General features: G+C 39.0%; 1 protein-coding gene across 3 annotated transcripts in view; it reads left to right on the top strand.

Moving 5' to 3' along the window:
* kiaa0232 (KIAA0232 ortholog) overlaps positions 1–16644 on the top strand; it is a 65267-nt gene that overhangs the window by 20836 nt on the left and 27787 nt on the right. For 2 of the 3 annotated variants that reach the window (XM_052010107.1, XM_052010106.1), the window contains exons 3-5: positions 5252–5321; positions 12663–12747; positions 13101–16389. In XM_052010107.1, coding sequence (XP_051866067.1) covers positions 5252–5321; positions 12663–12747; positions 13101–16389 — 3444 coding nt within the window. Of the gene's footprint in view, positions 1–2160; positions 2210–5251; positions 5322–12662; positions 12748–13100; positions 16390–16644 lie in introns of those variants that run through there. The other variant, XM_052010108.1, reaches the window with a different exon arrangement.

The raw sequence follows: 16644 nt of genomic DNA, 5'->3' as shown, positions 1-16644 counted from the left end.
TAGATCAGCCATAATCATATTGAATGGCAGGACAGGCTTGAGGGCCAGGTGGCCTACTCCAACTGGCGTTTTATTTTCTTATTTCAAATCCCTACATTTTAAATAATAAACATTAATAAAGATTATTTTTTATGATTTTCAAAGCCTATCTTAATCCAATTAAAGTGTATAATTGGGTTGGATGTGGTTATGCCAAGATGTGGTGGTAGTTGGTTGAAGAGTTGTTAAGTTGGCCCAAAGCAGAGCTTGGACTTGACTGCCTAGCAAGCCAGCAGAGGTTGTATCAGACGTTTCCTCAGAAATTGCTTGCTGGCAGAGAACAGATGAGGTGGGCTTGGGATCACAGTAAAAGGCAGAAGTGAAACTGGGCTTGATTCAGAGGGCTTAGGGAGATGCATGGCAGCAAATAGTCTATTGTACAGTGAACAAACTCAGAATACTTAAGGGGCGAGGAAACAGCAAGTTAAGATAAGGAAACTTTATTAGTCACATATACATTGAAACACAATGAAATGCATCTTTTGCAGAGTGTTCTGGGGGAAGCCCGCAAGTGTAGCCACGCTTCTGGCGCCAATGTAGTTCTGGCCACAACTTCCTAACCTGTACATCTTTGGAATGTGGGAGGAAACCAGAGCACCTGGAGGAAACCCACACAGTCATGGGGAGAACGTACAAACGCCCTACAGATAGTTCTCCCAAAAGCAGGGTAATTTATTCTGAAAAAATTGCAAATAGTTGCATTTTTTTCGCAAAGGACTGTGGTGGTAAGTGAGGTTGAAGCTGAACGGTGGGAGCAGGACTGGAAGCTGAAAAATGATTTATTGCACATTTAAAAATATATTGAGGCGTAATCCCGAGGCATAAAATTTTAGAATAAGAAATGGCTTACATTACCTTTTGATGATTGTCCTCAATAACTATAGAACAGTCAAGTAAAGGGTAGATAAACAGCAAAAATATTCTTTGATTTATCAAGTGGTTTGCACAGTTAATTTACTGAAGTTATGGCAATAGATGCAACTTCATCGAAATTCACCTCCCAGTGCTTTGGTCAACAACTGGTGATTCCTGTGAGAAACAAAGGATGACGTAGGTGGGTGAAATCTGACCCCTTCAAGAATGGGTTTTAAATAAGCTAAAATTTTATCATGGGTTTTCCATTATAAAAATATTGATGCTAGATTTTCCCTTTCTAAATGGCTTTGTGCATTTCATCATATGCAAGATGGCGCCAGAGCGTGGCAACTTGTTGCAAGCTGCTCTCTGTAGATCCACTCATTACCTTGTAAAACAAGTGGAGGATTAAGGGTGTATGTACATGGATGGCATGTACAGGACATTTAATTATAATTAACAGATATCCTTGGTATTGCTCATGGTAACTCAGGTATTTTAGAATAGTTGCATTTATCCACTTTAAAGACTATGGATGTTGTCCACTTATTACAGAATATGCAAAATTTTTACTGGTATTATGTTGGGAATTCATGGAAGATGGTGTGCAGTGTTTTCTGATTGGAGTTAGATATTTAGTGAATCCTACAATGAGTACTTATGGTATGATCTCACATCTTTCAGATTTTGGCACGGATTCTGTCATAGCTGATAGGTTAGCTCATTTTCAGATTCAGATTGTGTATAACACGGCTTCAGATATTCCTGGAACACACAAAACTGGAGTTTAAGTGGAAATCAAAAAGGAGTTTGAATAATATCTAGAAAGGGAGCCTGGTACACCATCAAGTAAAAGCTCCTGCGGCTTAAAGCGCACGAGCAGAAATCTTTGAACAGCATGCTGTTATGACAGAAATATGGAGCAGAAAGCATGCTCTATTTGAATTTTGAGGCCAGTGACCTGCCAATAATGTAGTTCTTACTTTGTGAAGGGAGGTGCAATAAAAGGGGAACAAATAACCAAACCAATAAGTTATGACTTTGCAACCTTTCTACTTAATGTGGCAACAGATTAGCGCAACAGTATATGCAGAAAATTAAGTGTTTAGCATCCAATTAAGGAGTACAATTTAACCGACTGTTGTTGAGAAGTGGAATAACTAATGGTTCGGCATTCTGTACTGTGGTCTATTTTTGCATAACTGGCTGCACTGAATTGCTGTGACTCAGTATGCAGCTTGTCAGCTGATGATAGTGATGTAAGAGGAAATGCAGTGTATAGAACCGTCAAACTTTTACCTGGTAAAGAAGGATGGTAAGATTAGAATTTCTTCTCCCTCTTTTTTCCCTTTCTCTATCACACATTGATAATTGTCTGTCAACTTCATTAATCTTCTGTAAACATGTCTGTAATGCTAAAGTTGAGATTTGATTTAGTTCTGTATGCAAAATAAAACAAACTGCTGGAGGAACTCAGCGGGTTGAGCATTAGGTGGGGGGGGGAGGGAATTGTTGACTTTTTGACAGTCCTAAGGCAGGGTCTTGACCCAAAACATCGACAATTCCTCCCTCCCTTTCCACCCCGCCCCCCCCCCCCCACCCCCACAGATGCTGCTTGACCCACTGGGTTCCTTCAATTTGCTTTTTGCTCCACATTGCAGCATCTGCAGTCTCTTGTATCACCTTTGTAAGGCTTAGTACTTTAAAAGTTCAATAGTAAATGTTTGACTGTGTTAAAATTTTAAGGTAAGTTTCATTTGAAGATGCTTAATGTTGCTTAAATTGTAATCCTTTGCATTTAGAGCAATATATATTTTCCTTTTGATTCTAGATAATTTAGATTGCTGAAAACTTTTTGCTATCTTAATAGCTTTACAAGTAAATGGCATGTTGCATGCAACTTTGTTCAATGCATGTCATTTGGTTTGAAGGAGGCTGGTTAACTCCATTATTTATTTTCCTGTAGAGTGAATGTTTGAAAGGAATGTTGAATATCTTTGTATTTCTTTTGGCTGAGCTCTGTTTGCCTCTTGTTTTGAATTTGGGCTGCCATTATGAAATGCTTCAGTCAGCTAATTAAGGTTTATAAGTGCTACTACCTGCTGCTATGTGCTTTGTATATTTATAATTCATATTATGTTTTTTCTTTTTAAGAATGTTATGTACATATAGGACCATACATGTAGTTTCATTTATTGAAGTAGGGTATAATTAACTCATTACTTCACTTTATTACACAGAAGTCCTGGACTTGGTTTTGAAATGTACTGTAGTTTCTCACCTGAAGAATGAGCAGAATTAATCATATCTTGGAATAAAAGCTCTGTTTCAGTTTTTTGGTTTAAATAGGTTTTGATTAAAAATATTAAAAGGCTACCTTACCAATGATATTCATGACGTGACTTTTAAAATGTGTCCAAGTATTTTTTTTCTAGGTTCTGGATTCCTTAAGTGTATTCTGCTCGAATATAAAATTAAAACCCAACTAGAACACAGTCAACCTTGACCTGATCCAAGCCTGAGGACTTTTAAATTTTTTTCCATTCCTGACTCTACCCAGCCATCAGTTGTAAGCATAACAATCTCAAATATGCAATTGATCTGTATGAGGATGGAAATATCAGACATTGATCAGGAACAAAGGACAGCAGTAATACTAAGCTAATCATCCTAACTTGAGTAAAGTACTGAACCCAGTTGTTTTATCAGAATACACACTCAACCCAACCCAAATCCAACACCTATGACTGGGTCTTGTTTGGCTCAGGTTGAGTAGCCAGGCTTTACTTATTAACATAAGGGCTTCATCCAGACCATATGTAAAATGAAGGTCAAAGCCTCAGAATGATTCCTAATAAGAAGTAAAAACAATTGCAGGGTAAAAATATTGTCTGCCATCAACCTGCCAGCAATTATTTCTGACAAGTCTGGATATAATCCTGTGGTAAGTATTTTGACAGAGGAGTGTGACACAGAAGCATTTGATGTGCTTCTGCTGGTACTGGATGGTTAAGCCACTTATTCATATTTTCTTTATACTAACACATGTTATAACTTCCGAAGAATAATGGCATGTATCCAGAGAGACGTCACATGAACAAGTGAAGGGAAAGAAAAATCCATTTGCTTTATAGATATCAAAGGATTCTGGATGCTTAATTTGAGTGAATGCTTATGGACTTGGTAAAACCATTACTAAAAAACAGTGAAGAGTATCTGCTTGTACTGATCCTGTGGGACATGGTAAATCCAGGAAAGTTCATATGGTACTTACCATGATTCTGGACTATGTCACAGCCAATATGAGAAATGTGTTCATTGTTGTTCATGCAATTAATTTAAGCTTATTTATACAAGTTTCTGCAAACAGCATTGAGAAGATGAATGGTGAAATTTGATTTTGGAAATATATGTCACAGGAGAACTCTGCTTAAAGAGTGCAATGGAAAATTTAGTATTTACCAGGATGGACAAGTTTGGTCTTTGCTTTAACATTTCAAGGGTAATACCTCTTACAACATGACAGTCCCATATTATTGACCAGAATATCAGCCTAGTTATGTATTCAACACCTGAGGTAAGAACTGGATTACCTTCTGAATCTGAGATGACATTATTGTTAAATGAACCAAACTGATGATATTACTGGTCCAACAGCTAGTTATCAGTGGAGAGTCCTCTTAAAAGTAATAGCAAAGTCACTGTCAAGCAATTTGCATGCTTTACTTAAGGACAATGTGTTGGCTTTTAAATTAAGAGTGATGACATGCCTATTCTGCTGTACTAGTTGCTTTGACAATATAGGTTTGAGTTAATATGACATGTCAGGCATGTGCCTTTATTATATAATGTTTTATTCTCTTTAAGTAATTAAATTACTTCTAATTTGATTTTGGTTACTCTACTGTTTCTGAAATCTTTGTTCATGAGGTGCAAGTTGCTGTTATCTTTTCCTTGAGCAAAGTGTTTTGTCAAGTGCAGAGCCTGACCAATAGGGTCTCATGTCTTTTCAGCAATACCTAACCTCCTGTATTTTTTCTCTCTGTTTATTTATTGAAATTGAAGATAAGAGAATTTTACAATTGCAATAGCTACTCTAAGGTCTGTGGAGTCAGGACTTGATAAGTACACAGTCATATTTGAAATGTATATTACAATTGACCATATGTGGACACTATTTTCAATATATAAAAAATTTTGTTTGATTTTATTCCTTTTACAAGGAAAAGGTTATTGCATCGGACTATGTTAAGTGCCATCAGCTGTTCCTTCAGTACTTGTTTGCTGATTTAATGCTTCAGAATGGTTTTGAACATACATTAGGACTTCATTATTGTTATTTTTCTTTATCACTTAGAGTTCTGGCATTGAGACCTTAGTTGAAGAACTTTGCTCCAAATTGAAAGAACTGCAGAATAAGCAAAAAGGTATGTTTTCTCCAAGTTTAATGTAACCGTACTGGTCTGTATTTTAAGTTTTCACTATTGTAGTTATTGGAAATCTAAGAAGGGTAAACAACAAAGATCTGAATCCATCATATCGTGTGGCAAACCTGCTTTAGGTAGAATCCCAGAATGACATTACTGTTCATTACAAAATTAAAATTAGAGGCTGTTTCCATTTTAGTTAATTCAAATGTTCGTATAACTCAAAGTTTTATCATCAACCTGTTTAGCTGACCCTAAAGTACTAATTTCGTTTTCAATAAACATTCAAGTACAAACCATGTAATATGTAAAGTAATTAATAATTCATTTAAAAACTAGTTTGCGAGGGAGGTGGGAAGCAGAGGGGTAGGTCAGAGGAAGAAGTGGATGGGGAAAAGTCAGATCTAACATGTAGAGAGGCTTTGAGGAAGAAGACAGAGTATAGGGTATAAAAGTAGGAAGGTGGATAGGCTAAAGTGTATTTACTTAAATGCAAGAAGTATCAGGAATAAGGGTGATGAGCTGAGAGCTTGGATAAGTACATGGGACTATAATATTGTAGCTCTTGCAGAGACTTGGCAGTCACCAGGGCAGGAATGGATATTGAATATTCCTGGATTTCAGTATTTTAAAAGGGATTGGGGGGGTGGGGGAAGAGGAGGAGGGGTGGCGTTACTGGTCAGGGATACTATTACAACTGCAGAAAGGGTGGATAACGTAGAACGATCCTCTCTATAGTCAGTATGGGCGGAGGTTAGGAACAAGAAAGGGGTAGTTTCTCTACTGGGCGTATTCTATAGGCCACACGGTAGCAGCAGGGATAATGAGGAGCAGATTGGGAGGCAGATTTTGGAAAGGTGCAAGAATAACAGGCTTGTTATCATGGGATACTTCAACTTCTCAAATATTGATTGGCACCTGCTTAGTACCAAAGGTTTAGACGGGGCAGAGTTTATTAAACGTGTTCAGGACGGATTCCTGTTACAATATGTTGACAGGCTGACTAGATGGAATGCCATATCAGATCTAGTATTAGGTAATGAACTGGGTCAGGTGACAGATCTCTCGGTGGGTGAGCATTTGGGGGACAGTGACCACTGCTCTATAACCTTTAGCATTGTCATGGAAAAGGATAGGAGCAGAGAGGACGGAAAGATATTTAATTGGGGAAGGGCAAATTATGAAGCTATAAGGCTAGAACTTGCGAGAGTAAATTGGGATGCCATTTTTGAAGGGAAATGTACTATGGGGATGTGGTCGTTGTTCAGGGATCTCTTGCAGGATGTTAGGGATAAATTTGTTCCAATGAGGCAGAGAAAGAATGGCAGGGTGAAGGGACCATGGGTGAAAGAGAGGTGGAACAACTAGTTAGGAGGAAGATGGCAGCATACATAAAGTGTACGGCAGCAAGGATCAGATAGGACTCATGAGGAATATAGGGTAGCAAGGAAGGAACTTAAGAAGGGGCTGAGGAGAGCAGGAAGGGGATATGAAAAGGCCCTTGGCGAGTAGGGTTAAGGAAAATCCCAAGGCTTTTTCTCACTTATGTGAGCGCAGAAGGATGATGAGGAATAAAGGTAGGGACTGATTAGAGACAAGGTGGGAAGATGTGCTGGAAAGCTATGGAAGTGGTGTGAGGTTCTCAATGAATACTTCTCTTCAGTATCACCAAAGAGAGGGGCCTTGAGGACGCTGAGGACATGTTGGTAAGGTTAATGTTCTGGAGCATGTAGATATCAAGAGGGAGGATGTGTTGGAGCTTGTTAGAAAATATTAGGACAGATAAATCCCTGGGTCTGACGGAATATTCCTCAGGCTGCCCTGTGAGGCGAGGGAGGAGATTGCTTGAATCGTTGGCTAGGATCTTTGAGTCCTCGTTGTCCACGGGAATGGTACCGGAGGATTGGAGGATGGCAAATGTTCTCCCCTTAGTCAAAAAAGGTAGTAGGGATAGTCCAGGGAATTATAGGACCAGTGAGCCTTACGTCTGTGGTGGGCAAGCTGTTGGAAAGGATTCTAAGAGATAGGATCTATGAGCATTTAGAGAATCATGGACTGATTAGGGACAGCCAGCATAGCTTTGTGAAGGGAAGATCATGTCTCACAAGCCTGATAGGATTCTTTGAGCAGGTGACCAGGCAGATTGACGAGGGCTAGTGCAGTAGATGAGGTCTACGTGGATTTTAGTAAGGCATTTGACAAGGTTCCACATGGTAGGCTTCTTCAGAAGGTCAGAGGGCATGGGATCCAGGGAAGCTTGGCCGTGTGGATTCAGAATGGCTTGCCTGTAGAAAGCAGAGGGTTGTGGCGAAGGGAGTGCATCAGATTGGAGGGCTGTGACTGGCGGTGTCCCACAAGGATCGGTTCTGGGACCTCTACTTTTAGTGATATTTATTAATGACTTGGATGAGGGGGTAGAAGTGTAGGTTTGCAAGTTTACAGGCGACACAAATAACCGATGGTGTTGTGGATAGTGCAGAGAACTGTCGGATATTGCAGAGGGATATAGATAGGATGAGAAGTGGCAGATGGAGTTCCAATCCAGAGAAGTGTGAGGTGGTACACTTTGGAAGGACAAACTCCAAGGCGGAGTACAAGGTTAATGGCAGGATTCTGGGTAGTGTGGAGGAGCAGAGGGATCTGGGGGTTCATATCCACAGATCCCTGAAAGTTGCCTCACAGGTGGATAGGGTAGTTAAGAACAGCTTATGGGAGTTAGCTTCATAAGTCTTGGGATTGAGTTTAAGAGCCACGAGGTAATGATGCAGCTCTACAAAACTCCCGGTTAGACCACACTTGGAGTACTGTGTCCAGTTCTGGTTGTCTCATTATAGGAAGATGTGGAGGCATTGCAGCGGGTGCAGAAGAGATTTACCAGGATGCTGCCTGGTTTGGAGAGTATGAATTATGAGGAGAGACTAAGGGAGCTAGGGCTTTACTCTTTGGAGAGGAGGAGGATGAGGGGGAGACATGATTAGAGGTATACAAAATATTATGAGGAATAGATAGAGTAGATAGCCAGTGCCTTTTTCCCCAGTGGCACCAACGCTCAATACAAGAGGGCATGGCTTTAAAGTAGTGGGTGGGAAGTTCAAGGGAGATATCAGAGGGAGTTTTTCACCCAGAGAGTGGTTGGTGCATGGAATGCGCTGCCTGGGTAGTGGTGGATGCAGGTACGTTGGTCGAGTTCAAGAGATTGTTAGATAAGCATATGGAGGAAGTTAAACTAGGGGGATATGTGGGAGGAAGGGGTTAGATAGTCTTGGGTGTGGTTTAAAGGTCACATGGTGGGCCGAAGGGCCTGTATGGTGCTGTATTTGTTCTATGGTATTATTAAAATGGTGTTGGGTGTGATGATTCTCTGTGGACAACTTCTAATTAATCTCCATTTGCAGTGCTAAGAAAAATGTTAGTGTGGGGCACTCTGACCTTATCACCATTCAAATTGATAAGAATCCAGTCTCATGGACCTATGGAATTGTTAGTTCTGATTTGTTTTCAGTGGACCTTAATGAAGTTGTTTTAAAAGAGAGTATTTTAACACCTAATCAGCTAGATCAGAACTAACCAGTTATTTTTTAATGCTGTGCATGACTGAATTCAGAATTGTTGCCAATAGATTTCAATGCCAATAAGATAGAACAGCGTTTAAAAGAATGTTGGGTTTTAGGAGTAATGACCAATTTCAGAAAAGGCTTCTATTTTAACATATGACAAGTAATTGATAAAATGATTTCTGTTTACACACTAAATTGTTTCTCCAAATATGGAGCCAACCATTGTTAACCTGCCTGAGTAATTGGGAAATATCTCTGAGATACAAGAGATTCTGCAGATGCTAGGAATCTGGAGCAACATGCACAAAATGCTGGAGGAACTCTGCATTCTGCTGAGTTCCTCCAGCACTCTGTGTGTGTTGTTGAGAAATATCTTGCATCTTTTGTTGTGGGAAGTGTTCCTGATACTGAGTCCTTGGCAGGGGCTGGCTGCAATAGGGCTCCCACTTGTTACAAACACACAGATAAAATTGGGATGTAAACACTGACGGTCAGAATTTTAGGCACCTAATAAAAATAGGCTTTGGTGAGATCCAAAAGTAAAATACATCAAATAGTTTGCAATTGTTTACATTCTTCATGATTGCTGTAAGTCCCAAATAGCTAAACACACTATAGTCATTCTTGTACTGTAGGAACAACAGCAGCCAATTTACACAAGCTCTCACAAACAGCAGTGTGATAATGACCAGAAAATTGAGTTTTTTTTAGTGACACTGGCTGAGGATAAATACTGGCCAAGACATGGGAAATTATTCCCCTGCTACCCTTCAAATGATGGCATGGATTCTTTCGTATCCACCTGAGAGGGCAGACGGAACCTCAGATTAATGCTTCATCTGAAAGACAGCATCTTTGACAATGCAGCATTTAATATTGCTCTCGATTATTATCGTAAATGTTTGTGTTCGGCCCCACATCCTTCTAATTCAGAGGCAAGTGTGCTCCAACTGAGCCATGGCTGATGCTGCATGACCATCTGAAATGAGTAGCAGAGCACATTTTTTTTGGGATTTTTAGAGAAAAACAAGCTGTATTGATTAAACTGTCAAATGCAAAACTGCTTAGTGCCAAAATTTCTGCAAAAAATTTCTAACTGTGAGGAAGTTCAGGAATCTCACAGAAGCGTGCACTAGTATAGAAGTCCAAAACTTCCACACAGTTAATTATGACTGTCAAATCCACTGTATTCCAATGCAGGATTCCTCTTGGAGTCAAGTGGTGGAGCATGAGCTCTCTGTAGTTTCTCATCAGTTACTTCAGGAATAATTAAATTCAGTGGGGAGAAATAGCTATGAGAGCAAAGTTTCAGTAATTTACATTGATTTAAATTATTTTAGTTAATTTGTATTTAATTGTGTTACGGACTCAGTGAATGTCCCTTTTTAGATAGAGAGTGTATGTGTGTGTGGGGCGTGCTTACGTCAATAGAAGATAAAGGACGTAATGACGTGGAAGAAGAGAAAGGAGAGAGAGAGAGAAGGGAGAGAGACACCAGCCTGCTAGTTTTCTCTATTGATGGATGAGAAACTATAACTGTGTCTGCCACTGAAATCTATGTATGGAAGTTGGAAGTAATCCGGTGGAGTTCACTTTGTTACTGACCTGTAGAAGGAAACAGGTATGTGTGTGTGGACGACCACGATTCGGATGCTTTTCGGGGTGAGGAAGTCACTACCGAGTAAACACTGGAGTGTCGTTTGGGTTCCATCGTGGAACATTTGGATTTCGTATTTACTCTCTCTATGTTTCTCTACGTCTACATCTTATCTTCAGACAACGGTGGTTGTTGAAGAAGCCCTTGCTCATGTTTCACCTTATGGCTTGCGGAACTGAACTTTAAGAACCATTCCTGAACTTGGAGTTTGGGACTTTGTCACACACACACAAAGAGTTTAGTTTTGGGGTTAAAGTTCAAAGTTTAACATTTTTGAATTCTAACATACTAACATTTTTACTTTTATTTTACGTATTATCATAAGTAGTGATTAATAAAATAGTTTTTAACACTGAATCAGGCTCAGTGTGTTTCTTTTGTTGCTGGTTCGTGACAATTGTTTTTAAATTTTCCCATTGTTTTAGCAGTTTTAGTGTTTTAAATTTTAAATGATTTTAAAAAAAGATATTATTAATTTTAGAATAGATTTGGAACATTTGTGAATATGAGGCATTCACTTTGGCAACTGATTTAGTCTGAGAATATGATTCCATGTGCTGTCAAATCATTCTGATTGAGTTTATGATCAGAAGGCGTACACTGCACAGGTCATCATCAGAGATCAGAGCTGGTTTCTTTGAGAAAGTCTTGCTGTGGGAACCCACTTGAGAGAGTTTAGAAGGAAGATGAATAGTGAGCCACTTTGAAGTAATTCCAGCTCACTGTTTTGTTTTGGTTTTAAGTTGATGAAATTTCTGCATTTTTACAGACCTGAAGATTTGTTTAACTACACAACAGAGTATGTGCATAAAATACAATATCTGGCTTATATGTCAAGGAGAATGCATTTGTTACACCCTTTAGCTCATATCTAAATGTTGGCTAGTGTGAGTCAAATCTGACACAGAAGAAGTGGCAACAACTGCTCCATTGAACTTGAAAGGTATCTTAGTTGACCTAAATATAAGCTGAGTTTCAGAAATTGCAGTTACATTGAAGAAAATAAACTTGGTAATCATAAATATCTTTGTATGGCTATCAAGCAGTCATTTTAGTCATGTTTTGATACTCATTGTGTTGCATAATGGTTATAAATACAAATGATGAAAAGTGAGGGAGTTTGGGTTTAATGCACAACCCTAAACGCTCAGAAATTCTCAACTTTAGATAAATGGAGCATGTCTAGCCAGTGGCAGAGATGAAAAAATAAATCAAATTTTCTGAAAACTTGTTTAGCTTGTTGATTTTTAGTGATTTTCCTATTGCCAAAAACATCCAGATTTATTTTTAAAACCAGAATTCTAAATTGCAAGCCTGAAATGGCTCTTTGTTCAAAGTAAGAAATACAGAACGATAAAACCAAGCCAATGAAGCCTTTTCTTCTGCAGGTTTTGTACACTTGGAGTTACAGGATCTTTAGACATTTACAGTTTGGAAGGTGGCCATTCTATGCATCAGATCCATGCTGAGCGGAAATCAAGCTGTTCAGTTATTCCCACGGCCCAGCTCTCAGCTGTAGCATTTTATGTGGTCATCCAGCTTAATTTTAAATGTATCAAGGGAGTTCTGCCTTCATTACTCTTTATGATAGTGAGTTCCAGACCCCCACCAAATCTTTGGATGAAAAAAAAATCCATGTTTCCTCTATATTTCCTTTACTTTAAATCTTAGTCCTTTTGTCTATGTCTCTTTCAAAGGAAATGGCTTCTTCCTGTTCACATTGTCTACACCTAATTTTATACACGTCGATTAAATCTCTCCTTAGCCTATTTGGTTGCAAAGAAAACAGCCCTTCCTAGCCATTGCCTTGATAGCTTCCTACAGCCTAGAACTGTCTTGCTCACAATTAAGCACACTACTAATTTCAGAAACTCCATAATCTTTAGTCATCTCGCTCAATGCCTCATTGAAAAAAAACTTACCACAGGTAATAAATATTAACATCTAACTAAAACACTAAAATTTATTCCTCAAACCATAACTTAGCACAATTTTACCTAAACTTGTTTTCTCAAGTTTCCATTTATCTTTTTTTCATTCAAAGTAGGGAAAATAATGAAGAAAGTAAAGATTATATTTGTGATGTCCATCTTGAATTTACTTATCTTCTCTCTTCCCAAATTACAGAAGAGAAGCAAGGTAGTAAGAAAGCAGAAGGATCTCAATCTCCTGAAATTATAGGATCTCCTTCCGCCAAGGATCAGGTAGAAATGTATGTATGTACTTAAAATATTGTTCTATATTGGAATACGGTTGACATATTGAAGCATACTATGGCTTTCCATTTATTGACAGAACACTAGAGCATTGAAAGGAAACTAACTTCATAATCTTTTTAACTTTGAAAAGTAAGAAAATGTGTTTACATTGTATAGATCTGTTATTATTAGATGGCTGTATCAGTATTCCAGCAAAAACTACTCTAATATTAATTTATTTTAAAATGTGATTCACCTGATGAATTCAAAATTAAGGGATTTGATGACATTTGACATTGAGGTTTGACATTCATGAATTTGTCAATAAGCCAAATGAATATATTATCTGAGTTTTTTTTTGGTTTAGGTATTATGAAGCATTTCCACCTCTTTCTGAAAAGCCAATCTGTCTGCAAGAAATCATGACCGTGTGGAATAAGACCAAAGCTTGTTCATTTTCTGGTTCTTCTTCTTCATCTGCTGCTCCACAAACAAGCACTGATACATCCTCTCCAAAAGAATGCAACAGTGAAGGTGAAGGTACTAGAGAGCGAACAAATGAGGCTTCCACTATAACCAACAATCGTACATTCAGGAGAAGTAAAAAGGAAAAAGAAAATAGGCACAATAACAGCATGCCAGAAGAAAAACCCGCAACAGGAAAGAAGATCAGACACAGGTCAGAAGGAAAGATCCGCCCTCGTTCATGGTCCTCTGGCTCCAGTGAAGCAGGCTCAAGCTCAAGTGGCAACCAATATGAGTTAAAGGGTTCCACAAAAGCTGTCAAAGTCAGACATAAGGTGAGAGAAACTTCTCGGAACAAAAAGGGGCGAAATGGACAAGTTAGGCTATCATTGAAGTCTGTTGACAAAGATGATCGAAAAAGCACCTGTGGAAGCAGCAGCAGTGGACCTACTAAACAACTGTGCAAAAAAGGAAAAAAGTTTATGAAAGAAACAAGAAGGAAAACAAATGGCAACAGTGGTGCTAAAGATCTTGGCAATGAAAATGGAAGGGAACAAGAATTTAAAGAAGAACCATTGTGGTACACTGAACCAATTGCAGAATATTGGTTCCCTCCGAGTAGAAAAAGCAAGCTAGAAACTGCATACCGGAATAGTGTAGCTGCTAATGATAGTGAATCTTTGACTTTGGAAGAGCTTTCGGAGACAATGCAGGGTCTTTGTATTAATAACAATAATTTTCAAACATACCTCGCTGCAGGTGCTTTCGTCGATGGTCACTTTGTTGAAATGCCTGCATTATTAGATGAGGCTAATGACCTCACTGGGACCTCAAGCTGTTCTAATCCCAAGGACAGTGATATTTTAGATGATATGCATCTGTCAGAATTTACTCACTTCTATGAAGTAGATATTCATCAATCCATATTGGATCCTAGTGCCTCAAATTCATTGCAAGGAGAGAGTCGAATTTTAAGCATGATTCGACGGAAGAGTACAGAGCAAACTGATTTTGAGGCAGACTGTTGTATAGTATTAGATGGACTACAATTGACGAGGGAAAGTGCAATATGGACAGATTCACAACCTTCTCTTGGTGCAGAAGGATTGCTCTTGCATGATCTTGCAAATATAGCTCAATTCTGGGAGTGCTCTAGCTCTGATGAAGCAGAGGGGGAAAGCTTCGCCGGGGAATCCCCCATTACTCTTTCTCCTATTGTGGATAATACAGTGTGTGACGCAAGTAGTAGTACTGGCAATCAAGAAGAACACTTTTCAGAAGCAAATGAAGGGTCAAGTTTAAACTCCACTTGTTTTTCTCTGTTTGAAGTGCAATATGATAACCCTGCTTCACCATTCTGTTTTGATGGGCTTAGCTTGGGAAATCAGAATAATGATATTGGAGGCTGGGCAGATTTGCCTGGGAAAGCACAGTCTCGTTTGCTTATATGGACCAAAAATAGTGCCTTTGATGAAAATGACCACTGCTCAAATCTTTCAACGCGAACGTGCAGCCCATGGTCACATTCTGAAGAAACACGTTCAGATAATGAAACCTCCTTTGGTATTCAGATGGAGGAGTCCACTAAATTTAATGCAGATGAGATTGATTGCATAGTCCCGGGCATTTCAACCAGCCTTCTTGATGAAGATCTATTAGATTTGTTGCATGAGGAGACTCATTCACAAACAGATGGAGCTTTACGAAACATAACAAATGTGGCTTTCAAGCAGAAATCTAAGTTGGAGTCCGTTTGTGGGATTCAGTTGGAAGAAGAAGAAAATAAGGAGTATGAAACAACTGTGGAAATTTTCAAAGAACAGATGGCCAGTCATGGAGATAGCTATGACTCAGAAGTTATAAAAGACATTTGGACAGCCATAGCTGAAAATGATGCTGTAACAACACTAGATGTAGAGAAATCAGAAGAAGATTTCTTTCCTGGTGAAGTGAATGGTTGCCATTGCTGTTGTTTGGACATGGCAACGAAACAAGACATTCTACAAGAGCCTCATGAAAAGGCAGTACAGAGGTCAGAATATCACTTATGGGAGTGCCAGAAAGAAAACTTGGAGGCCCAGGCTATTGCCACTGGGGAACTTGCAGAGATAGATGTTGGTGATTACACTGCACCCTCTAAACCTTGGGATATTGGTGCTGACAAAGAAAGTGCTTTCATTCTTGGTGGAGTCTATGGAGAACTGAAAACCTTTGACAATTGTGGGGACTGGGGAGTGGTTCCACCTGATCCTGCAAAAGGTACTTTATTGCAATGTGCATCTTCAGATGTAGTGACAATAGCAGGTACAGATGTCTTCATGACTCCAGGTAGTAACTTTGCTCCTGGCCATAGACCATTGTGGAGATCTTGTGCTTCATTCACACAGTGTGATCAGATGAGAAAAGGAGAAGACAAATTAAATACAGAGTTCTCTTTCATCTTCCATGAAGATTTATTAGGGAATTGCAGTAATTATCAGAGTCAAGAGCCTGGTGTTGAGTATTCATTTTCCTCCTTTGACCTGAACAATCCTTTCTCGCAAGTTCTTCATGTGGAATGTTCATTTGAACCTGAAAGGCTTGCAACATTTAGTCCAAGCTTTAAACCCAAATCTATACTGTGTTCAGACTCAGAAAGTGAAACGTTTCATCCTAAAATATATAGTATTGACAAAACACAGTATAGAGCTATTCGAATCTCACCGCGGACTCATTTCCGACCTATACCTGCCTCTGAACTTTCACCAGGCGGAGGAAGTGAATCTGAATTTGAATCAGAAAAAGAGGAAGTTACCATACCTATTCTGTCTCAGACAGATTTATTTGAGGATCCACAGGCTGATTTAAAGCCATTGGAAGAAGATGCTGAGCGAGAAGGACATTACTACGGAAAATCAGAGCTGGAATCGGGGAAATTCCTGCCTAGATTAAAAAAAGCTGGAATGGAAAAGAGTGCTCAGACTTCATTAGATTCTCATGAAGGGTCTGGTGGCCTTTTACTGTCAGAACAGCAGTGCCCAGAATGCCATTTACAGGCATCAATGGGATGCACCAATGTGAATAGTTGCGAAATAGATTTTAAGTTGAAGGTACCATGTGATAAATTGGAAATGTTCCAGAATCGTACAATAAGCAGGAGCTTTTCTGGGTTTAGCGAGGGAACGTGTGTCACAGCAGCATCACTACAAGAGGTAAGAATTACTGTTGCTTTTTGAATTTCTTTGCTTTCAATTGTTGTAAGATATTACATTTTCCAGTATTTTGAAAACTATTACAGATGATGTTGAAAGAATAAACAATAATTATCCTATTGGGATATTGACTGAGTCTTAAAATGTGGCCAATCAATGTCACATTTTCATAGCTTTGTACAATCAGTGGACTTCTTGTTGAACTAATTACAGTAAATCGGAGATTATGCTGTTGCAAAAGAGGTACTGAGCTTT

The sequence above is a fragment of the Pristis pectinata genome, chromosome 2, assembly GCF_009764475.1.
Source record: "Pristis pectinata isolate sPriPec2 chromosome 2, sPriPec2.1.pri, whole genome shotgun sequence".
In the NCBI taxonomy this organism is placed as follows: domain Eukaryota; kingdom Metazoa; phylum Chordata; class Chondrichthyes; order Rhinopristiformes; family Pristidae; genus Pristis; species Pristis pectinata.
This window is presented reverse-complemented; position numbering and strand designations above follow the sequence as displayed.